The sequence below is a fragment of the Manacus vitellinus genome, unplaced genomic scaffold, assembly GCF_001715985.3.
Source record: "Manacus vitellinus isolate BGI_N305 unplaced genomic scaffold, ASM171598v3 scaffold_2_pilon, whole genome shotgun sequence".
NCBI classification, from domain to species: domain Eukaryota; kingdom Metazoa; phylum Chordata; class Aves; order Passeriformes; family Pipridae; genus Manacus; species Manacus vitellinus.
The window spans coordinates 47,545,797-47,571,146 of NW_021940208.1; the positions used below are offsets into that span (position 1 = coordinate 47,545,797).

Here is a 25,350-nt window from a genome sequence, read left to right on the forward strand (position 1 = left end):
GGATGTCAAAACATGGAGATATGGTCCAAGTGTATATATTTACTTGTAGACTAGTAATTCATAAGACCAAGTGGGAGGAAAACAATGAACTTAATAAAGCAAATAGAAAAAAAAAGAAGTAAATTTTGTAACAACGTGAAGCACAATTTTGAAGTGTATATAATTTTAAAAAATTATCAGTTTTAAAATACATTGTAGTTAACCATGCTCCATGTTATGGCATCAGCCAGCATTGATTGTTCTATCATAAAGCCGAGAACAGACCATCGACTGCTTGCAGCTACTCATTTGACCTAGAACAGTAAAAGTCACTGAAACGCACTGGTATGGCTCTGGGACCTGTCTCTGGTGTTGTGGTACTGGATGAGGACGATGAATGTTATCATGTCATGAGACTTACTGTGGTTAAAAGTGAGAGAGTTATCCAGGCTGCTCAGCTGCTGCAATCTGGCATGCATCATTCCTGTTCTGTTACGGGAAACAGGCAATGTCTGAGATTTTCGATCATGAACTATGGATCCTAACCCCTCCTGGTTCCTGCAAGATGGGTGAAATGGGATAGAAGCAAAAGTTAGACGTGTCAAACTGCGGCAAGACAGGAAGTGTTGTTAGTTAAGCACAAGAAGTTTTATAGAGAGATTTATAATGCAACCTATTTGCTGTTTTCTTTATAAAACAAAAATAGGTAGCTTAAAAAAAAGCATTACAGCAAACTCTTAAAACCTCAAAGCATGAAAGCAAAAGCACACAAGCAGTCACTCTTGAAGCGCAAAATCTACTTCAGAGCTTTTGAAAATACAAATTTTTTTGAGAACATAAATATTCTGAAAATATTCAGAACCCAAAACTGAATTCTCTATTTTGATTGCAAAAATTTTAGCAAAAAAGTTAGAAGGACACACGGCAGCAAAATTAGAAAGTGCACATGCAACAGGAGAGCAGGAGTTAACTGAGATATTATCATGTACTTCTTACCCAAGCAGGAAGGGAGAAGAGCCATAGACTTTGTTAAATTTGCAGCAATCAAATGAAGAAAACAGAAAAGTGATCTGTGTTAGCAATCAGTACAGCCTAACTTTGTATTGTGTACCACCACCAGAGCTGATGAAAAATGAAAACCAGTGCTTGAATCACAGAATTCCCTGTTCCCTTTCATTCTGTCATTTGTGTATTTTAAGAGCACGTGCATTCAGTGTAATGACAATGTGAAAGACTAGAAAGCCACATTTACTGGGAAAATTCAGTATTTCTGCAGAACACCAGATGATTTCAATAGCTTAACATTTTCAGTGTTAACATGCAGCACACAGACCAGGTGATCAGTAAACAAACAGGAAGTGTGATAGTGTCTTCTACACAACTAGTCAAACAAATTAGTTGGAATAATGTTTACAAAAAGACTGAAAATTACAGACTCCTCTAAATCCAGAGTTTGGAGTACATTTGAATACAAAGGAAACAATCAAAACCTTAACAAAGCCAGATTTATTTTTTATTTTTTTTAGGTTATGTGAACAGAGATGAGATTTTTGTTTTCTGAAAAATTTCCAAGGAGACAGTCAAGTTTGTAGAAAGAAATTCACATATCTAAATTAAAAACTAAAAAGCTAACATTATAGTTAGAATGCTTTACCACTCAAAGTCAACAACAACTTTCTCACTGATTTCAAGAAGTCCAGTACTTTAACCCCACCAGTATAATTATAACAGTACTATTATGTCAACTAAATGCAAGGCCTAAACAAGTTGCTATATTTTACTCTATTAAAAATTACTTTGTATAAAAAAACACGTTAATGTAAAGATATTAAAATAATTTAATAAAAGTTTCTGACTCCTACAGATTTTCCTTGGATTTCAAATGGAGAAACAGCAGCGTTGGAATGTTCACTAATCACCTTTCAGTAAAAACACTATATATATAAAATTTCTAAACCATTTCAATGTACATGGTTTTATGGTCATGTGAATAAATGAAACAAATCATAAAATTTCTTTCCCAAAGAGACTATTTCAAGGAAAAAATGCGGTAAAAGATAGCATTTAAGGGATGGATTTTAAAGTAATTGATGATAAACACCACACAGATCATTCCTAAAAAGATACCATAGTTTCAGACAGGATACAGATTTGTTAATAGAGTAACAAGTTACTTACTTCAAACTGTTACATATCATTTCACAGTAACTTTTCTACTCCTGCAATTTATTTGTAACAGAGATTCAAAGCATAGTGTACACACTATTATACTTAGTGAACGAGACAGTGAAATTTAAATTCCACACAGTACCTGGCTATGTATCGTTTTCCCATGTACTGGAACTGATGTAAGCATACTCTGCAGAAAACACATAGGTCAGAGAAGCAACACTTGAAACAATCTCTTCTAGATTTATGTACATTTGAATTATTCAACTATTATTTTTAACTTTAAACTCCTAGGTCATAAAACCTCTTTATTTCACCCACCCTTAAAATTCTCTTCCAGTCCCCAAGCCAAGGAACGGCAAACATGGCTCTTCTGAAATCAGTCACAGATGGTTGGTGTTTTTTGGCAAACTGGGATTGACAGCAAAAGGCACATAAGGCTGCCTCCAGAGCACACCTATCTCAAACCTCTGAATCAAAACCACTAGCACAAGTCTAACAGTGACAAGGTGGAAGGGCTAAATGGTTAAAAAAAAACCACCTGTAAAAACTGTAAATATCAAGTGCTCTATATCCTCTATAGATTTTTAATACTTATAGAGAAGAAAGGTTTAGTCCTGAGTCTGACAGATAAAATTTCATTATGTGAGACATGGCCCACAGTTACAGTTATTTACAGGAAGCCAGGGCAAGTAACATGAAGGAGGGAAGTAAAGAGGTAACTAGACATTACATACATAACACATATTTTGCAAAATGCATATAAGGGTTAAAAATAAGGGCAAAACATTTTGCTTCCTACCCTGGTCTAAACTCTCTTGGCTACAGATTGGCTTTTTCTGTTTTGTTGGGTTTTATTTAAGGTCTCCAGATTCCAGAATAACAATAGGGTTTCTGGAAGAACTATTTTTCTAAAAGGAATACAGTTTTACAATAAGAAGATGATAAAGACAAATTCCCAACAATAATTAATAATCTATGCTACTGGTAAGTCCACAACACTAATGACCAACAAACTAAAAGTCATACTTTTAAATCAAGAAAACTGGTGTGAATGGAAGGTGCAATACTAATTTTATTTTACTCTTTTCACACTGTAAGCAATTATTCTGATAATACAGAACAGTTAACGCAACTTCCATTGTTCCTCAGGCAAGAATGTTCTAGAAGTTCTTCTTTAAAGTGTAAATCCAAACTGAAAGCCAGTTTTAAGGCTCTCTCTTACATGTGCCAGTTGTGAATGAGAGATAAGACTGGCAAATAATAACTTCAACACAGCTCCATTTTATATTCAGACCTTTAGTAGCTCTAGCTGTCTCCAAACTGTAAAATCAGAATGCAGTTTGCCTCTGAAAAATTGTCATTCTATTAAAAAACTAACCTCAATTCCCCTTTTGATATCTCCTTGTCTTTTTAGATTCTATGTTTTTCAGAAAAAGTTCTCTGCATGGTGAGTACCTACATATCATTTTCTTACTAGTGTAATGAGAAACTATTGTAATGTCCTTACTAATAAAAAGCATGATCAAAATGAATTTAATTTGCATTGGCAAAATACTCTAAGAATTGGGAGAGGTATGAGCCTTGTTCCTGCTCTAGTTTAAGGAACTGTGGTATCATCCACTTCACTACAAATTTTATTCTGTATTCCATGTACTACTACTGTGATGGAAATATTCTTTTATAATTAGTAATTTGAGATTACTGATTTGATCCCAACCACTCCTGTCCAGCCCTTAAATAATAAAAATTTAATGAAAAAATACTGATATACAGTTTATACTTCAGGCTTGAGTCTACCAAGTAGACCCATTAACTTGTTTGGTTCTGTCTCTAGTACAATCAATACCACACCAGATGTATTGAAATAATGAGTTAAAATTACCTACGATGTATTTCTGAGAGAGATCCTGACTAGCACATTCCATAACATAATTAAAAACTGATATTACATTGAGCCTCTACTACAGGAACAAGGGAAAGCAGTCCAGTGAAACAAGCAAGGTAAGCAGAAATGCTTCTGTGGTACATCACTTCAAGCAAACACTGCCTTCTTCACTTTTTATTAATGTATCAGTCAGTTCTCATGAACAAACACACTGAGTGTGCATAGAGATGGAGTGTAGCCATTGATAACAAATACTGGATTCATCCTATATCTCTTCCCTTACAGAACAGCAGAAGACACAAGAGGAATGCTAGGAGGATGGTTCTGAAGTTACAGAATTCAATTCATTTTGATATGCAACCATATAAATTCAGCAGTTAAGATTACAAGATGCATTTTAATGCAGACAGGTAAGAAGACAGTTGGTACCTCTTCCATGAGCACAGCAATATTCTGAGCACTATTTGCTGTTTAGGATCTTCCCAAGATCCCTTATCTATAGTCTAATTCCAGAGATTATCATGGAACTGGACAGACATGCAATTGTACACATCAAATTAAGGACTTCTGAACAGATCTAGATGGTATTACTTAAAGAAAAAAACACAACAAAAAACCCCCCATATACACACACTTATAATCACACTCCTGTTTTTAGCAGCATAGTGAAATGTACAATTTAATGACAAGCACAACAAAAAAACTTACTCTGTAATCGTGAAAAAGTCCATGAGTTCAGATTTTGTAGCCTTGTTCCAATATGTAAACAACGCGTCTAGGAAAATGAAAAATATTAAAAACAAGATAAAGGCAGCAAACACACAAAAAATTAAATACAAGAGTTAACATAAGTTCTTAGTTTTCAGATATTGAGGATTCAGACAATCTAGAAATGGCTTGCAGGGCACAGACAACAATTACTATTTAAAGTTTTCCTTGAAGATGATCATTTAAATTCACGTATCAATTCTCCAAATGAATGTCTACAATATGATTTTATCTAATCCATAATATACAATTTCATATTTTAAATAGTAATAATTGTATAGTCCATAGTGATTGTGGTGTTATAAAAATATAAGACTTCAGAATACTTTTGACTGTTAGTCCTATAGCATGATTCTCTACAGATCAGTCTCAACATTTTTTAAATGCAAATTTATGATTTCTTCTTTCTTTAATTTATGATGTTTTACTATGAATATTCAGCACAGGTTTCAGTTTTTCCTTCCACAATTTTCAAAAATGGCTACATATGTTCTACAAAGCATGCAGTTGCATAGCCAAGACCTGGTCTCTTTTGCTAAAAATGTTCAAAATTAACTAAAAAATTCAAAATTATTAAAGAAATGTGTGACAAAGTCTATTTGACACTTGTTCTTTTCCAGGAGAACTGAGACCAAAAAAATCCCCACTGTGGTTTAAAATTGAATATCCAAGAAAATATGATAACTCCTTACATATTCTACAGTGTAAAATAGTGAAAAATATATTTGTGAGTTTTATTATTCTTTGTAATTAAATTATATATAATAATATCAATTTAATTACATGAAAATCTAATGGTGTGATTGGATATTGAATATTTATTAACTTTTCAATACTCATTCTTGATTAACAGGTGTAATAAATTAGAGTTCAAGTACTACATAAATTTGAATTTTAAAAATTAACAACCAAATAGGCACAGAGAATGAATTAACTACTTTTGACAGCACAAACTGAAAAAGTCAATGTTTTTAGCACAGATAGGGATGATCCTAGCAAAAAAGTAAGATGTGCCATTCATGCAGTATTTCTATATCTTTGTACCCTTCTCCAGGATAATATGACTCTTTCAAAAATTCAATGGATCATCCACAAACATCCCAGGAGAATGAAAAACCCAGAATAATATCCCCATTCCAGAAATGGAAATATACACAGCAACCAAATAATTTGGTTCCTTGTCATACAGGAAGTTCTACAGAATGGAGGAATGGACTAGCCCGAGAAACTTCCAGAGAACAATGAATTATTCTTCATCTCCATTTTTCAGACCAAACTGTACACTTGCACACAAATACTCACTTTCCTAACAAGTCCTTTAGTTAGCCTCTCATTTAGAAGAAATAATGAGTATGTAATGCTTACAAGGTTTCTTTCAGTCAGAGTTTAATTTGAGCAATCATACATATTTGTAAAATGCAGCACATCATGGTACCTACACCTAAAATATTCTGCTGATTTTGAAAACTTATCACATTGAATTTATAAAAAACAGGTGGAATTACCTACCATCTGACATGCTTCTTAAAATGTGAAGGAAACACATGAGCAGACTTTTGATCTCTGCTTGATCAAGTTTGTCGTATCGAACAACAGAACTTCCCAAAGTGCTGCTCTGTTGGTTCTGAAAAGAAAACAGATGTATTTTGGCTGAAGAGTTTTTAAACTGATAATAAACTAAAATGATTTCAATTGTTTTGAATTCCTGCAACAGAAAAAGGATCTCAGAATGGAGACAAAAATGTTTCATGAAGCCAGGTCACTAAAACACACGTTACACACATGAAGTATACCAAATTAAGCCTCTTTGCCTTTGTCTATTTAAATTCCTTTTTTGTATGACTTTTTCCCCCAGAAAGAGGAGTAAGAGGAAAAGTTACCTAACAGTGTTTATTAATCAAGTTAATTATACAAAGACACTCATACTGTAGAAATCAAGCATGCCCCTGCTGCTTAGATTAAATACTTTAAAAATAAATGCTAATGTCAAGTGATACATATATGCTCCTTTGCTTTTGGAGACACTTTATCCTGAACTGTAGACAGGCCTGCCTCTACAAAATTCCTTCCATTTAAAGATGTAAGAACCTCAAGGAAAACATACATAAATGGCAATAATATGCATTCTGGAAGATTAATGACTACTAAGTAACTTACTCTTGCCCTCCTTCCCTTCCCCCCTAAAAAACCAAACAAAAAACCCAAACCAAACCAAAACCCTCTCCCTGCTTCATTTTTTTTAATACAATTACTATACTTGTGGGAAGTTTATCAGCAATGCTGAACACTGTCGTCTGTCCAAAAAGAAAAAACTCTATAACTGATCTTTCAAAATGTGTACCACAAAAAAACCCCTGAAAAATAAAAATGTGAAAATAGATAAATTGAACTTTTGGCAAAGACTTATCTGTAAAAGAATAATTTCCACACAATCCAGTGTTACAAAATCCTCAGTGTGAAACTTTTAAAGACATACTATATAAATGTTATCTTAAAATACAGATTATGCTCTTTTAAGTGCCTAATTCTCACATTCAATAAGCCACTTATGCAAACCAAAAATGAATGAGACATTTAATAAGTTTTCTGTAAAGTCCACAGTCTGGTATAATTGATCTGTGCAACTCTTTGGTTTCTACAGTTGGCCTCATGACCTTTTTCAGGACGCATACCAGTGTTGGAAGAAATTCTTTGTATCAAAATTAGAAAAAATAAAAATACAAATATAGTCTCAAGAGAGAAAAGCACTTGGTTTCTAAAACAAAGTGAGAAGTGCCAGTACCTCAAGGGCAGAACAACCCTTCTAAGAATACTTCTCACTGAAAGCAGGAGACATGCTAATCCATGAAGGAACACTTCACAGCAATCACATCCATTGACTGCTGAGCCCTTTAATGCATTCTGTGCTGTCCCAAAACAATCTGTGTAAATCTGTCCTGTACTAGTCACTGAATGGATGCACAGTGAAATTGAATATGAAACTATAAAGAATATCAGCCAGAAGTTATTCAGGAGGAAATGGACACCTCTATAAGCCTGATTAGTGCAGATTCTAAAGACCCCAAAACCAAAATCTTTGAAATATCTCTGGTGAACAAGAAGGTGCTACTATACAGCTTTAAGGATACTATAATGGAGCAGGCAATTAATGGGTGACAGAGCAGGAACAGAATTTGTGTTTCCTAGACTTTCAGAAAAGGTCCAGAGTATTACATAATATTCCCACTAAAATAGCTGAACATGTACATGGATAAAACTAGGACTACAGCTACTCAGAAGCTTAATTTAAAATCATGCCAGTAACCTACAAAGTATGCACATATTAATATAGAAATTGATATACTTCCAGTCTATTCTGATTCCACAAGTATAGTGCTACAGGTTATTCTGAAAGAAAATTAGAACAAAAACATGGCTTTTCAGTAACAGTATCAAGCAATGAGCAAAAACTTGAAGATAACATGCACTGAACATCTGATCTACTAGAAAGAAAGTTCAGAAAGCAACAAATAAAAAGCCAGGATCAAGTATTATTTGGGAAAAATATTAACAGCATGCAAAACATAAATCCTGTGTTACCTAAATTGGTAGACCAGAGCAGAATTTTCAAAGGATGCTGACTCCTTTGAAAACCCTTTTACTTGGTAAAAACACCACAAGTTAGTAATTAACAGCATGACAACTAATTAATAGATGACAGCATTGCCATTTAGCAACAGTGTATACTTAAGATACTTCTTAATTACCTTGGTCAAGGACCCCAAGACTCAAATTCTGCAAATATTTCAACTGATCGGATTTTTATACTTAAACTACTCCAGGTTTGACATTTAAACATATTTTACATAGTTAAATTGAATATATTGGGTTTGAGTTTCAACTGTTGCAAAGAAGCGGCAAAACTACTGACCACACACTTCACTCAGAAGCTTAACTATACCAAGCACAAAAAACAGATACTTCTTGTAACTGAAGAGAGAAAGTAGTATGCAAAATTTTCTCTGGCAAAGCTGGAATTGTCAGAAGTGAAAAATCCATAGTAACACGGTTTTTCTTTGCAGGGTGAGAATTTTCTTCTTCTTCTCCATTTGGGCATATAGCATAAGCAGAGTGCCTTCTGAGAAGCTTCTCTCTCTGCCACACGAAGGCATGTCAGAGTCAAGGGGAAAGAGTTAACATGTTGTGACTTGCACAACAACCTCTAAGAAAATGAAACGTGAGCAGTATCAACACAAACTCTAGAAAGACACAACTGAATACCTCATAGCTACTGCAGCCAGAACTCCTAATTTGTAACAGCTTTAAAGTGAAATGATTTAGAAAAGTCAAACTAATATAAAAGAAATCACCCAGAGAAAGCACGGCAACTAGTTTTTCAGCCTTTTAAAAATGCCAAGTATATTGTGAACAGGATGGAGTGATGGGCTCCACAAAATCAAAGAAGCTGTCCTAACTACAATTTGGTCCCCTCAAGTAAAATTCAATATGCTTTATCTAGTACCTTTCTCTATCTAAGGAAAAAACAACTGCTTGCTTATGTCTCTACATTGAAAATCTGTTTCTATTTTCTGCAAAACAGCTTAATAAATGCAATGTAAAAGGAGTTCACAAGATAATTATTTCGCAAAAGAAAACCTTACATAAAATACTGCTCTGAAGTTATTCTAGAAAGACTATTCACAATGGACATCAGAGAATTTAACTCTTATGAGAATTAGGACAAAATTTTAGGAATATGCTTTTGGGGTTTTATTTTGGTTTGGTTTTTTTTACCTTGTCAAGAGAATTGCTCTTGTCACTTTGTCTTTCTGGGAGACTGTTTCCTGAGTCTGTACTTATAAGAGATCCTCTTGAGTCAGCGTTCCTCACACTATTAATATTTGGAGTAGATGTGGTGTATGGGGAAGCTAAAAAAACAAACAAACCACAACCCCAAACAATATAAAAACCTCAAATAATACATATACTGACAAAAGTCACTCCACAGTTTAGTCAGACTTCAAATCACCATATATATTTTTTTTAAGAAAGTAAATAATGAACTCTATTAAGTTACTTTTAATGAAGACAAACTTATTTGAGAGTTTCAGCAAATTATATATGTATACTTATACACACAGACTTATGTACTACATACACACATCTGTAAAAACCATATACAGCAACATATACATGCTTCCATGAAGCTTATTTTAAAAACTCCCCTTTCCCATTTTTCAATTCTTTTTCTGTTTAATTGACTAGTAAGTGTCATAGCTAATTACAGCAGACAACAACAAATAGAAAAACACATTAAGAAGACAGACAAGAGGATGCCCAGGTGCATAAACAAAACCACCGCTTAGAGGTGATCTCTAACACCATGTACAAAATTGCAGATTATGGCACTCTTGCCATAAGTGACTAAGGCTAGTCTTGTCTCCAATTTCTCTGCAACAAGACAAGAACTATCACTTCTGAGAGGAGAAAAAAGGAGTATCACTTCAAGAATTAGCTTTTGTTTCATGTGGAAAAGCAAATCCTAAAGATCCCCAATGACAGAAGTCATGTACAGATTGAAATCTGATCCATGCTAAGCTGTTGACTCCATTAGGTTCAAGTACACATGCAGAAAGCAACCAAAGTTGGACGGAATATTTATTTCTGATAATTAATGAAAAAAGAAACCAGTTCCTTTTAATTACTATATTTTTTAAGTGCTTACCGATGCCAGAGATAACACCAAAGAGATCTTTAGGAAGATTGTTATCCAACGTGTTTCCTGATTTCTGTGGTGTTACTAACTGACTTGCAGTTGGCAAAATCTGTGCATCATCCTTTGCACTCTGTTTGGAAAAGAGAGAAAAATGTGACAATTTTTCTACATAATGGACGCATCTTCTAGAGAAGTATTTGTTATATATTTCTTCCTTAGATTTTAATTTCTATTAAATATGCTCTAAAGAATGGAATAAGATATTCAGGTATTTGTACAACCTTGGGATAGCCTAAAATTTATGATACCTCAGGAAACATGGAACAAATGAGTATTCCACTGAATTTTAAACACTATAAAACAGATATTTCAAAAATACTCAAAATAATTTTATTTCAAACACCCAAATATTTCTCTTGTTGTAAGAGTTTTGGAATATTTTTCTTAATACCAAATGGAACAGAGCAAGATAAGAACAAAATAAAATACATGAATAATTAAATCTTAGATTCAATAATTGTATGCAACCATAATATATCAACATATACCCTTCATAAATTCCACTTTAATTAATTCTCCTGTAGCCCTCTTACACTGCAAGTCTTCCAAAAGTGCACTCTTTAAGGTTAAATTCTTCTCTAATTTCTAGAAAATTAACCATTTTTTGTGGTCCTTTTGTTTCAGTGTTGCTAGGAGTACATAGTGTTTCATATACATGTTACCATTAAAATATGATAACAATAATTCAGAATACCAAATAGAAATGGTCACTCACATTGCTGGAAGGGTTAACAGGAAATGGAGACACATCTTTAACATTGATTCGCTGAACATTTTCTATAAGCAGTCCAAAGAGCGGCAAATACATAGTGGCTATTCTTGCTTGATGACCCTAAATAGAGTTTAGCACTTCATTAAAAAAATTACAGTTTTAATTTTCAATCACTAATTAGTTTTAATCTATTCATTCCTACATTACTAAAAAAGAGCATTTAATAAATATTTGCCCACATTCACAAGTTCATAAATGACGAAAGCAGTGATCATCACACTGTATTTCATTCTAAATTACAGAAGATCAGCAAATTTTATTTACTGCTTAAAAATAATGCAGAAGAACTCCAAAATTAATGTAATTTCAGCTAAAACTAACCAAGTAGATTAATATTATGTTAGGCTGATAAATTAATTATACCTTTCATTATAATTTTATGGCTTCTCCACAGCATAGCTGATGTTAAAAAAAGTCAGAAAATTAAAAATCACTGAAAATTTACCACCATGACTTGTAGCTTTCTTATGCTTATTTTACGAACAATAGATGATGGAAGGACAGATGTCAAATATTAAGAGCTAATGTTTAATGAAAAGAAGAGCTTAAAACACACTTGTAAAAATCTGATTACTTTAAGAACAGCAATTAGTCTATATGTGCTAAAATGCAAACCCACACATACTAAAAGTTGTGTTTTGTCATTTCATTTGGTAAATAGATGGAATTTGCAGATCAGTAAAATTTTCATCATAGTATGAGCAGAAATAGTTTTGCTGCAAATTAACAGGGGTTTCTTTTATGAACGAAAAAGCTTTCTGTATGTGTGCACACTTAATCTTTATTATTTTGTACTACTAGCATAGCAATACACTTACCCTGGAAGCATATCTATCATCAAAAGAATGCTTTATCATCAAATTCTTGAGCACACTGATAGCAATCTGCCGAACATCTCTGAACTCCTGTAAGGCATTGCCCACTTCCCTTAGAAGCAGTCCAACTAAGAAGTGATTTTTACAGAATTCATCAGTTAATGAATAATCCAGTTGAAGGTCTGGAAGAAAAGTACAAGTTCCATGTAAGGGATGGTTTTATTTAAATCAATTTATCAATTAACTTAAGGCTAAAGTAAAACCCAGCACATCAAACACAGCAAAGTTGAACTGCTCCCTCTTGGAAGTACTTTTTGTGTAATAAAAGAATCCAGTTCATTTATGTACTGAATATATGACATCATAAGAAAAACTTCAGCTTGAAGATCTCATTTATTAGAATATATATACGTTTACAATTTCAGATGAAGAGGTGTCCAAAATTTTCTCATATTCACTGTCATTGTTCAGTACAGTCATCAAAAAACAGATGCTAATCTCAAAGCACTTTCATTTTTCAAAGATCTCTCTCAGTAAGGGAATCCGTTAGGTCAGAAAGAAATATAGCTAAGACAACACAGGCCTTCTTGTAACTTCCACAGGTCTTCTTGTAACTCACTTAAGAGCCAACCATATCACCTGAAATACCTTCTGCTTGACACAGCAAAACAGAGCCAGAAAAGCTTCCGATAAAGGTCTTCTTTACAGGCCAAACTCCTAGTTCCTACTCAGGGAGCAGCATTTTACACTGTTCTTTATTGTGTAATCAGAAACACTATCTTCTCTAGTTTTGTTATTTTCTTAGGATACCTAAGCCAATTCGTAGTCTCTTTTCTAGGAAAATATTTATGCAGTATTATTATCCAAGACACATGAAGGCTGAAAAAGCCAAAGACAGAAAAAAGTTCTAAGCAGCTGTCCAGATCATAGTCCCAAATCTTGCTCTATCTTATTCTACCGCAACGTTAATTATTTACTTAGCCTTACTAACATAGCAGAGTCTACTGAATAAATATTTAATAAAAAAATAACCTAGTCTACAAAAATATGTTAGGCAGGTATACTCATTACTTGTAAAAGCACCTTCCTCACCTCTGTTTAGTGATTTCTGCTACAGTTCAATGCCTGGAAGAAATTAATGTCTTCACAGCCACAAATGCAGTAGCTAACATGTGACATGTTTTGCATGCATCAAGGAGATCAGGGATGCATCAAGAAAGCCAAAGCTCGGCTACAGCTCAAACTGGCAATGGACATCAATAACAACAAAAAGAGCTTTTACCACTACATTAGCACTAATGAAAAAGGAAAACATGTCAGACTGTAATTTAGAGACAGTGGACTTGGGTAAGGCTCTGTTGATTCCCAGGCCTTAACAGTCTAGAGACTAGCTTCAAGAAAGACAATTATCAGCAGTGAATGAGGATCAGGTCAGGGATCTCCTGAGACCTCCAGTCATGCAAATCCACACGACCAGATGAGATACCTGAGAGAGTTAGTTAATTGATATAACTCATTATCACCTTTGTTAAGCCATGGTAATCAGGGGGTCTCCCATAATTGTAAACCTGTTAGGACTGAAGGTAGACATTACACACACCTTCAATAACAAGGGATGAACAGGGACTACAGGCCTCTCTTTGGTCCTTGGAAAAGGAGGAAAGTCTTCTTGCAAATCATTTTGCCATCAAGTGAAGGAGAAGAATGTGACTGGGAATGGTCAAAATAAATTTACCAAAGGTAAATCATGTTTTAAGACCAGTAAACCTGTCTGCTGGGGAGAATAGCAGATGTCCACATGGCTGTTGTATCCAAACTGGGTCATTATAAATTGTGAAAAACTGAAAAATGACTACATGGATCATTGGGCTCAAAGGTTGGTGGCCTATATGCTCAAAGGGCAGAGCTGCATTACAGAAGCATCTAGATTCTATAGAAATTGTTCTACAGAAATGGCAATTAAATTCAATGAGGACAAAAGCAAAATTCTGCACCTGGGATGGACCGACTTCCAGCAATGGTACCAGCTGTGGAATAATGAGCTTGGGAGCAGCTCTGCTGAAAAATATCTAGGGATCCAGGTGGACAGTAGCTTCAACAGGATTTAGCATGGCATCCTGGCAACAAGAAAGGTTAACAGCACATGGGCTGTATCAACAGGGTCATAGCCAGCATATCAAGGAAGTGTTTGTTCCTCTTTACTTGGCATTGGTTAGACATATCTGTAATATTGTGTGCAGTATTTAGGCCTCCTAGTACAACAAGATTCTTAAGTGAGTTCAGTGAAGGACCACCAAGGTACTTAAAAAGCTGGAGCACATGTACTGTCAGGAGAAATCGAGGGAAATGAGCTTGTTCCATCTAGCAAAGGAACACCTAACATGATCAGAGCAGGAGGATGGGCTACAGACCTATTGAAGTCCCTTTTAACCTGAATGCTATATAAAAAAATAAAAAGTACACCAAGTCTCACACTACACACCTACTTACAGGAACGTTGCAGGCTTCCACAACTAATGAATTAAAAGCTAACTCATGAAAAACAAAAAAGCAAACTTAGTAAGCATAGCAGGAAAGGCAGGAGGAGTCAAGGATGTAGTTTATCATGTCCTCAAAGACTAGATACCTTAGAGAGATTACTCTGCTACCTAAACACTTCCTTTAAATGAAAGGATTACAACTTTAGACTTCTATTTAACAATTTCAAGCTTTCCAGTGTCTCACAGACCTGAAGTTATGCAGTGTCCACATCTAATAATACAAAGATGACATTTAAGAAAAATACTATATGCTACTTTGGAAGAACTTACCTTGGTATCTCTGAACTCTGCCTTTTCCAAATGGCATTGGTAGATTCAAAGGTATGTAGTGCTCATGGTTGCAGACTACACGAAGAAATTCAAATTTGAATTCAAAAAGAGTCTGCAAAAATAATTTTAAAGTATAAATTAAACAACTGTTGCAGCGATTTGAACAACACATTAAAAACAGCTTTCTAAAACAAAAAAGTGATTTATCTCAGTCTTGCACTAAGATAGATATAGACCTGTCAAAGTTCCACGTCAGCATAAAATAAATTCATAGTAATTCATACTTAAAAACTGGATATAATTCCATTTACTGTTCCCATTGTCCAAAGTTTACAAGCAGATTATGTTTTAACATAAGAAAAGTTGGGACCCACAGCAGAAATTCTTTGGGCATCTGATACATGCTTTTGCCATTCCAGTAAATGTAGTGGTGAAAGCACTTATGAAATAACAACTCTTCCAACTTTAGACTTCTCACACTCATGCTTAAAACTTCTGCTTACTGTTGCATCCTCAGGCCCCAATAGCTTTTGCAATACACGTGCTCTAGGGTGGTAAAATGCACTTGAAAATGGGAAACAAAACATGAAAAAGTGGTTTGATGGATAAAAAATGCCCTAGGCACAGATCAGGGGTTTCTAATGTAAATGGAAAAAAAATCTGAAGACTTAATGCAGGACTCTATCCATGCAGAGGAGACAATTCTTAAAAATAGTTTGTGTTAAAGCAATGAGTACCTTCGGATCTCCCGGGGCAAAGCAGCTGATGTAGTTATTGATTTGCTTGAAAACAAAGCCTCTATCCATAAAAGTGAAACACCTCTGAGGAAAACAAGTAAAACCAAGATACAATTGATTTAATAAGTTTATTTTCCAAACACATTATTGATATTTCAATTTGAATACAAAAGCCAACAGAACAAGCAAACTATGTGTACATATATGAATACCAAATTTTCCCTTAGAGTGTAGAACTTAAACAAATCAGAAATAAAAAGCAGTTTGAGAAGAACTCTATCTTGATAGAAATGAAAATTATATGCCACTAGCAGTTTTATCAACCATTTTATTTCCCATCCATTTTTTATCCCTTCTAGGTCTTAGTGGTTGAAAAATGGAAGATACTGGAAGACTGTCTACATAAAATTCATGCAAATAAAGCACTACTCAAAACTTTCATAGGATTGGAAGGTAACCCAGACAAAATTTTTAAAGAAAAAGGAAGAAAAATAAAAACATATTTTGAATAAAATATAAATTCATTTTTTAAAATATCAAGTTTCAGAATATATGTCTTTTTGATTACAGCAGTTGCAAATGTATTTTAACTTGGACATAAAATTATATTTAAAAGGCATTATGCATATTCAGCTTTATATGAAGAAGCAGTATTATTGAAAGAATAACCACAGAGTCCAAGTCTCTTGTACCTACTTTTATAAAGGCAGCAAGACTATGGTTTGCATTTTTTGAAGCCTCTGGATTGTCTCTGTACTTCTGAGTGATGTGTGGCATTAGCATATTGACAACTGTTTCAACTGCATGATGAAAGGAAGCAGAAAATCTCTGGTTTCGCAACAGCTAGAAACAAATTGAGACACAATATTTAATATCATTTATAAACTAAAATACATCAGAAAATTTACTTTTGATAAGATATAGATAACTTGATAAGGAGAGAGAAAAAAACTTCCAAATTTTCCAATTTGTGATTTAACAAAATATTTTCTTTAAATTCAATATTTTTCTGAACTTTCTACACCAAAGCAGAAAAAAGAGCATTTTAATCAATTTTGACAACATGCCCTAACATCTGTTATTGAAGTTCAAGCAAGGCAGTCTTCAATGATAAAAACTTCTAAGTATAATGCATTAATATTTTTCTATACCCCAACAAACTTGACAACAGAGGCAATCCTTCAATTTTATCCATCTTCTTTTCCAAAGCAGACACCAGCTGGTTCACATATAGTAAATGCATTATTAGACCGTCTTTTCTGCCTTGAAAAAGAAAAACAGTTTTTGCTGTTCTGCAACTATCTTGGTAATAATACCTTCTCTGTTTTCCATTGAAGAAATTGTCATCCATGCTTCTTTCTTTCTCTTGCTCCTCTGCAACTTCAAAATCTCAGGCTTCAGAATCTTACTCTCTGTGCTTTTATGTTTCCACAATCAGAACTGTTTTCCCTTACTTTTAGGTAGTTTGCCAATTAGCTTAAAAGATTTCCTTTTTGTTCACAATTTCCTTCTTTCCACTCAACATCTTCATCAATGATTTTGTACACTCTGACCAGTACTGGTCAGTAAGCGGGTTTTTTTTAGCTTTTTGGCACTGCAGTCTCTCTATATCTTACAACCTTTACTAAAGATTCTGTCTTTTGTCTGAAGGGACTTAAAGGACAGGTGGTGTGAGGCTGACGACATTGACAAAAACTGTTGCAACTCTACAATTAGTTGTCTTTTTTTTTTAAACTGAAATCAAAACAACATTCACATTGTTTAAGTACTTTGTTATGTACATAGTTTTAACTAGATTAAATGCAACATTCTTAGACAGAACAAGTCATTGTCAAGGCCGTGCATAAATCAATGATTACACAATCAATGTTTGAATTGTCCTTCAAAGTTCCAGCTCTAGTTGAAAAAAAAATAATTAAAAACAGATATTAAGGTTGAAAAAGATCTCTTCATAAATATGAACTGTACTCATTCATGAAATAACAAATAAAAATTAAAAATTCTGTTAGTGGTTATGCCAGTGTCCTATGAGGTTCTTGTAGCTCAGTCTTTGTTGGACATTAATTAAACATTTTCCAGAAATACTACAAAATTCTTGCTACAGAAATAATCTTGCCAAATATAGAAATGCATCTTTTTATCAGATCTCATAAGCAGGAAATATGTGAACACATGTTGCATTGATTACTTTACCTAATAAGACAGAAAAGAAGCTAGCAAAATATTTAAGGGGCTTGTAAATCAAGAAGCAATGTTCAGGAGTGAGACTACTTGCAAACTAGTTCTGCAGATTTCTTTTTCACATTACAGAGAAGATGACAATCAGGTTAGTTGAACTGGGACTCAGACTCTACTGATCACACCACAGAGTATTAAGTGTACTACTATAAAGCTTTTTTCCTGATCATTGTCCGATTATTTTTTCCCCAGTATACTTCACACTTCCAGGTATGTTCTAAATACACAGTAAAAATAGTGATAATGATTTCACAAGAACCTGATATGTTACTCAGCTGGGACTATTTTGTATACTTGAAACTTTCAAGACTTGTTTCAATACAGAAGTAAGCAAACTAAAAAGTTGTCACCCACGCACAAAAACACTGCTTATAGGCTTTGTAGAAAAAATGCATTTCTAAAATTTTAGCATTCTCCTTCCAGCTTAGAAGATAACACTAAATTAAATATCAATATTTCTTACTGTATATAGAAGACTGTCAACTTCATGACTCACTGTTCTCTGTGTCATTTTATATCTCAGCTAATGTACTGCTCAGGAAGAAGCCCACATTTTTTGGGGTAGTGCTTACATCAAAGTCCACAGTGTTAACTATTGCTTCCAACTTCATTGTACTGTAAGAATTAAGAATTTCTACTGATGATTTACACAGACTGCTCTACTGTATGGATTTTAATGGGTTTCTATTCTTTTATAATAATGCTGAATATAGCCCTGAAGTTTTTTCTATCTAATGTTTCAACTGATTTCTCCAGCTGTTTTCCTCTTTCTCTCCCTTTCTTACAAATGAAGTTACTATTTAGAAATCAAAACCACGTGTTTCTTCTAACATGCAATAAAAGTATGTGACTGGAGAAGAGACAATACAAATTCTCTCTAGAATATGTGGTTGGAGAAGAGACAATAAAAATTCTCTTTAGAATAACATGTTTTTGCATAAGTTGACATACCTTCACTTTAGAGTTTTCTATCAAATGTTGAGCCATTGATTTTATCAGAACTTCAAAGAAAAACCATGAATACTGCAGAGAAAAGAAAACATTCTGTGAAATTGCCACAAGGGTTCAACAACTATTTCAATACAATTAGTTCCTATTCTTCAGTTATGACCAGATAAGAACATAAGGTAAGAAGTACAGTTCAATATTTACCTTAAGTAGCTTGTTGCTTGTAAGAAAGTCAGCAGATGGCTTTAAAATTGTTGTCATGGACTTTGTCAGTTCTTCATGTACTGTCTTATATTCAGAAGCAACATAGGGTTCAGCTTTATAAGCATACTTAGGGAGGAAAAACAGAATTTAATATGAAATTATGATGTAATATGAGAAAACTGAAATTAAATATATGCAACTGAAATTAAATATACTCTTTCTTAGGGAAATAAAAAAAGGAAACATTCAATTTTTTTTTACCTACCTTGACATAAGATCTCAGGTAGCTATCTAAGCCTTCTTCATGACACTGAGCAACAATATGGATAATAACCCTAAACAGAAGTCAAAACCAAGTAAGCCTATAAAGAAAACTATGATTGCAACTGCAAAAATGCTACTCAGTTATAGATTTATGTGATAACCCAGTCATCACTTAACTTAAAATTCTTTACCTTGTCACATTGACTGCCACTTCCTCTTGAGTTGCTCTAGTGAGAACTCTAAACAACTGGTTGAGAACAGTTGGCAGGAAAGCTATCATCACATGGCCTTCCATAGCATGAAGGCTCTAAAAGAAAGTAGTAATACTGTCACTCTCTTGACTAAAAGGCATTTAAATCATAAATTCTGAAACAATAAAATTTATTGCAAGTCTTTTTTCAAAAATACACACTGCTTGCACACTACCAGAAATACTGCACAGAAAGCAACTGAGATTATTTTCCAATATAAATATTCAGCAAATGTTTTCTACATTATGGTAAATTAGGGATAAAAATCAGGTTTTATTAACAGCATTTTAGAAGTACCTACTTGTACTTTTCTGTTGAAATGCACATTAGGTGATGTTTAAAGGAAAAGCATAAATAAATAAAATAATCTGTTATTCACTGCCATTTTATACCTTAAGATACTTTACAAGATCAGTTCCTAGTGCACGAGCTCCAGATTCTGTTTTCTGACAGTACTGAAAAAAGTTATGCAAGTGCTGGTCCTGTCAGAGACAAAAAGAACAACAAATTAAATAATTAAACATTACTATCCATAATCTGAAACACAACACATTAAAAATATTTATATGTAGAAATCCATATCTTTGTCCATAGATTCAGTTTTCAAAAATTACTGAAGTGTGAAGACTTATTTAGTCTATAGGTAACATTGATATTTTTTTAATATTTTTATTTAATATTTTGATATTTTTTAAGCCATATATGAAGTTTCCAGTGTTTCTTGAATACCCATTATACAAAATGCCACTTATATTTGCTTCCAACTGATGTACAGCATACTTAATTATCCCAAATGATCATAATATGTTTTTTATGAGCAGGTATAACAGGACTCATTGCATTGCAGACATGCCAGTAAATAGCTTTCAGAAAACTATGACCTCTTATCTGGAAAATTCAGATTGGAATGGAGGGTGGTAGACAAAAGGCTCATATTTTGAATAGCTTCCATTTAAGATCTTCTGTTTTTTCACAGCTGATGTAAAAGAAAGATACCATGAGAAATGTCCAAGAGACAAAAAAGTAAGAGATGAACATACTGAGTTCAAGAATCTTCCCAAATATTGTAAATACATACAATAAACATACATTATTCCTAAAACTTTCTCTAATGTAATTTGTTTTATAACTCACCTGTGTATACACAGTTGACACCAGATGAGTGGATATTTTTAACAGTTGTTTGCCTCCATCTACCCATTTAATTTCAGGACCAGAATGCTGCATGCACACATGAAGGGGAAAAGTAAAACAATGCAGTAGTATATTAGAGTAAAACAATTGGTTCATAGTACCACTAACAACACTTTTTTTAGAAAGAAAAAAACAGTTTGAAGAAATGTGTGCAATGAATAAAGTCATAAAAAAAGGAAAATTATGCAGGCAATATTACCAAAAGCATTTATGAGCTTAAAATGTTTTTTTCAAGGTCCCACAGGAGTTTCCCTGATGGCTAACAGAATTGATTCTCTGTACAGCATAGAGTTCATGTTTCCCCTACAACTGCAAAGAAACTTCTGACTAGAGAGAATTATGTACTAGTTCTCTGAGAAAAATAACACAAGAATTTCCACAGATACTCACACAGTTTAAAGCTTAATATATGTCACTGACAGGTAGCAGCCAGTGCTTCCTTCCCATCCCATTTCCAAAGAACTGAGAATGGGAATGTTCACCCTGACAACCAGTTAGGGAGAGATTTTACTGCTAGATCTACAATTAGTCATATTGGGCCTAACATTCAACCCATGGGCATGAGCAGAGACAAACAGCAGAGGCATAAAGAATACACCTACAATGTGAAAAGATGAAAGATGTGAAGGAGACGATGGTTGGAAAGCTTACAGCAGAGTTCAAAAAAGAACAGGTGGTAGAATAGGAGGAGAGCAGCACCTCTTGCTGTTGATTTTAGGTCTCTTCCTCCAAAATTAGTCAGTTTTGTCTCTGCATTTCAATCTCTTTGTCAAATCCCCTATCACATTTTGTATTCTCCTTGGTATCATTTTTATGACTTACAATTATGCAAGCTTTCTGCTTTGAAAAATACAACCATAAATTTTACTAGTGAAGCATAAAGATCACAAAAATCAAGATGTGAGAATAAGACTTTTTCAGGAATAAAGGACTTACTGAAAGGAGACAGCATGAAATGCTAAAAAAAATTTAGTAAAGGACTTCAGATTATTTGCATACCTTCATAAACTCAAATAGTTTTATATGTTTAAAAAATTACTGTAACTTCTAGTTAATAATTATTACAGAAAATGAAACAAGCATTTCTTAAGTACATCGGCTAAATAATAACAAATATAAATATGTAACAACTTAACTTCCTGACTTTTACAAGAATGTGAATCAATCTGCCCTAATACTTCTTTTTTTGGTCTCCCATTTCTCTTTGAGTTTGTTTCCTCTTAGTCAGACATCTAACTTTTGCAAAGCATTCCATTTCAACTATAAAAGAAAATAAATTCTACTAGAAAATTACTTAAATCTTATCATCAGACTGGGGAACTACAATCAAAGCTCCTCTCCACATTGTTTTTTTCCAAGATTAGAGCAATTTCATATAGCATACCTTTCCAACACCCACTTCTTGATAACTAAGATAGCCTGATGGAAGATTTGCTGATACTGGGATGTGTTGCTCATTGGTGACCACTCTTCCATCTTTTATCAGAGGAAGCCAAGAATACCCAACTATGGAAGATGAAAGGCAAGTAATTTTAAATATCTGATGAAACTTAACATAAAGCCTTACAAAAGTCTTACTGAATAATTTTGATATGTAATTCAGAAACAAGAAAATATTGCTGTAAAGGCCACACAATTTGAACTCAAACAATTAGAAATCATTAAAAATGCAGATAAATTCTCACTGAGTTTCAAGAACACCATACATGTGATGAGCATTCTAAACCAACATTTGAAACATTTAAATTAGAAGAAATATTTTATGTAGTCTTTCAGTCGGTATAATGTAAGTAGGAAGCATTACATGGATCACAGAAGTCACAGGTTAACAGATAAGAACATTTCAAAAAATTTCCCCAGTAGTTACTGAAAGTAAAGCATTAGTGTACAAACCTTGTGTTTCAACAACATCTTTCTTCTTTGTACTCCCCTTGCTTGAATTATCACAGCTGACATGGTAGAAGGTGAACAACAAGTGGTGCTTTTCATGTAACTGAGTGGGCAATTCTATTTTAATCTGAAAGGCAAAGAAGTCTCTGTAGAAGTTTTCAGCTAGACCACTGATATGTGTTACTGGTTGTAGTTCCAGATTATGTATTATTTGAAGCAAGATCAACAATCACACATACAAAACTCCAAAAAATTTACTTACAGTGAAAAGGGGAATCTGATTTAACTGAGAACTTTGCAATCCTCTAATACTTTCCTGTATTTTTGAAACTTACCTAGTACATAACCCAGTAAAAGTTAGCTCAGAAGGGTAGCTTACCTCATCATAAAACTCTGGATTTTGGTGGTGATGCAGAACAGCAGCAAATGCACTTCTTGTAAATACTGGTCCACCAGGTCTACCATAGATACACTTAGAAGAAAGGGAAAAAGAACAGAAAACCCTGTGATTCTTTTTTTTCACTCTCAGTTTAGAATGTTTCACCCAGAAATTGAAATATATTAACTTTTGTTAATAATGACAGGGATCTGTGCAAAGGAAACAGTCTGATCAGGGATCAGACTACATGATCTGTAGTCTGCCTGCTGTGCAGGAGAGCTGACTCTGTTATCTCACCTCAAGATGTCTACACATTTCTCTATTTTTTCACTTCCAGACACCTTTTATACACTCTGATGGCTCATAAATAAACATGGAGTTTGGTTTTTCAGTTGATCTAAAGATTTGCTGTTTCAACTTACTGTGGAGTACGCATAAACCACCCTTGTTTGCAACAAGTTTATTCCTGGAATTTTTGTTGATATAAAGAAATTAAATGATCTGAGGGTTCTTTAGTAATCTTTTATATCAAAAACAAGCAAGCCATCCAGAAGTTACTCTTATGCCAAATGCAAAAGGACAGAAGCCACCATCCCAAACTAGATCAATAAATCCAGTACTACTGTGTTACTTAGCTACCTGTTCACTATTTTCTTTTATCTGTTTAAAAAATCGAGAGACTAACCTTTAAAGGCAAAGAATCCTCTTCATCAGAATCCTTGAACTCAATGCACACCGCAATATTTCTAGCCTAAAGCAGTATTTAAAAACATAAACCCAAACAATTAATCATAAGGATAATCACAGAAATAAATCTCAGTTGTAAACAATCTTAACCAAACCTGAGAAAGAAGGTACAGCTTTCCTGTACTCACCTTTGCAAAAGACTTTTGACTGTCATATTTCAAGTGCTTTGGATAAACATAAAGATGATTGTTGTAGATGGTGAAAGGCTGAGTGTATTTTGGTATACAGGGAACAAACTCCTCTATTTCAAATGTTGTTAGTGTCTTGGTGCTGTTTTCAAACTGCTTCATGGGAATGTATGATGAGTTAACATAATCTGAAAATACATTAAAAGAATCGAATAAAAAAACAAAGAGGAAAAAGCCTGACTGACCATCTAACAGTGTTTGTTAATACTTACTTGGAAAATCTGGTGACACGTTATCAATTGTAACATCCAGATTTCCTAAAATAACAGGAAGTTTGGCCATCTTTTCAGGTCTATAGGAAGGAAAAAAAAAAAAAAACCAAACACCTCAAAGTCAGGCTAAATGCAAATCAGATACCAGCAAAAAAAGATCATAGGAAACAGAGGCAAAAGTAATATCCTGAAATAGAAGTATGAGAGGAAAGGTGTTTTGAGGGTGGATGACTGATCAAGTAATTTTTGCTTAGATTCACAGTTTTCTTTTCCTTTAAATTCTCAGGAAAATATAAAAGGCTTTATGTGGAAAAGTGTGGAAAAAGTCACAAAAAAGAATGACTTCTTTCTTTAAATCAAAATGAAAAACTTTGACAAAGATAGGTTTTGTTTGCCATGTAATAACTTACTATCATTTGCAGGAAAGAGGGGATCTATAAGTAAGTTTTTTAAATCTCAATGGCCAGTGATAAGCACTCATGGTAGTAGGGTAAACCTGGGGAGGGAAGAGAAATCAGCAAGTTCCTACCTCTTCCTTTTTCTAGACTAAAAACTCACCCTGCAAAACTAGCCAACACTGAAATTTCTTATATGTTATCATGTAACTAATTCAGAAATATGATTCGAAGTACAAGTATTTTCCAATGTAAAACTATGCAGAACCCTTTATTAGTAAAGACAGTTAGCAGCATAATTTTTTAAATTATTGCACAGCAAGTGGGCGCAAAATTTTCCCAAAATGCAATCCCATGCTGTGAAGCAAACAACTTCAGGCTGGTGTCTGGATTCAATTCCAACATCTATGCCTTAGACGTTATATCCTATTTCTTACTATAATTCCTGTGAAATACTGTACATGATTCCATAAACAGGATGCTGAAATAACAAAAAGCATTTTCTTAATTCACAAAGTAAAATGACATGGCAGGCTAATTTACTATTAGTTTCAATTTATGGCAAGGAGTATCAGTACACAGCCATTTCAATGTTACATAAACTTCAATGAAATTTTAAGACACTTGCTAAAAGTGAATTAAAATAACTCTTACAAACCTCATCTCCTTATCAGATTTGTTAAGCAAGAATAAAATAAAGAAACTACAGCCCAAGCCTTTTGTGCTTAGTGATCATTCAAATCAATA

At 33.7% G+C, this 25,350-nt stretch overlaps 1 protein-coding gene across 12 annotated transcripts in view; it reads right to left on the reverse strand.

Annotated features, from left to right (window-relative positions):
• The window catches only part of DOCK9 (dedicator of cytokinesis 9), a 111,215-nt gene that overhangs the window by 24,061 nt on the left and 61,804 nt on the right, over positions 1-25,350 (reverse strand). For 7 of the 12 annotated variants that reach the window (XM_029960985.1, XM_018071162.2, XM_018071154.2 and 4 more), the window contains exons 16-38: positions 24,209-24,288; positions 23,937-24,124; positions 23,747-23,812; positions 23,062-23,154; positions 22,686-22,809; positions 22,177-22,298; positions 20,733-20,819; positions 19,991-20,080; positions 19,539-19,654; positions 19,349-19,418; positions 19,084-19,209; positions 18,883-18,954; positions 16,390-16,536; positions 15,694-15,777; positions 14,957-15,068; positions 12,150-12,328; positions 11,275-11,391; positions 10,509-10,629; positions 9,578-9,711; positions 6,314-6,428; positions 4,745-4,811; positions 2,291-2,338; positions 401-537 (exon numbers count right to left, since the gene is read on the reverse strand). In XM_029960985.1, the coding sequence (XP_029816845.1) occupies positions 401-537; positions 2,291-2,338; positions 4,745-4,811; positions 6,314-6,428; positions 9,578-9,711; positions 10,509-10,629; positions 11,275-11,391; positions 12,150-12,328; positions 14,957-15,068; positions 15,694-15,777; positions 16,390-16,536; positions 18,883-18,954; positions 19,084-19,209; positions 19,349-19,418; positions 19,539-19,654; positions 19,991-20,080; positions 20,733-20,819; positions 22,177-22,298; positions 22,686-22,809; positions 23,062-23,154; positions 23,747-23,812; positions 23,937-24,124; positions 24,209-24,288 (2,495 nt within the window). The remainder of the gene's footprint in view (positions 1-400; positions 538-2,290; positions 2,339-4,744; positions 4,812-6,313; positions 6,429-9,577; positions 9,712-10,508; positions 10,630-11,274; positions 11,392-12,149; positions 12,329-14,956; positions 15,069-15,693; positions 15,778-16,389; positions 16,537-18,882; positions 18,955-19,083; positions 19,210-19,348; positions 19,419-19,538; positions 19,655-19,990; positions 20,081-20,732; positions 20,820-22,176; positions 22,299-22,685; positions 22,810-23,061; positions 23,155-23,746; positions 23,813-23,936; positions 24,125-24,208; positions 24,289-25,350) is intronic. The other 5 variants (XM_018071159.2, XM_029960986.1, XM_029960987.1 and 2 more) reach the window with 2 other exon arrangements.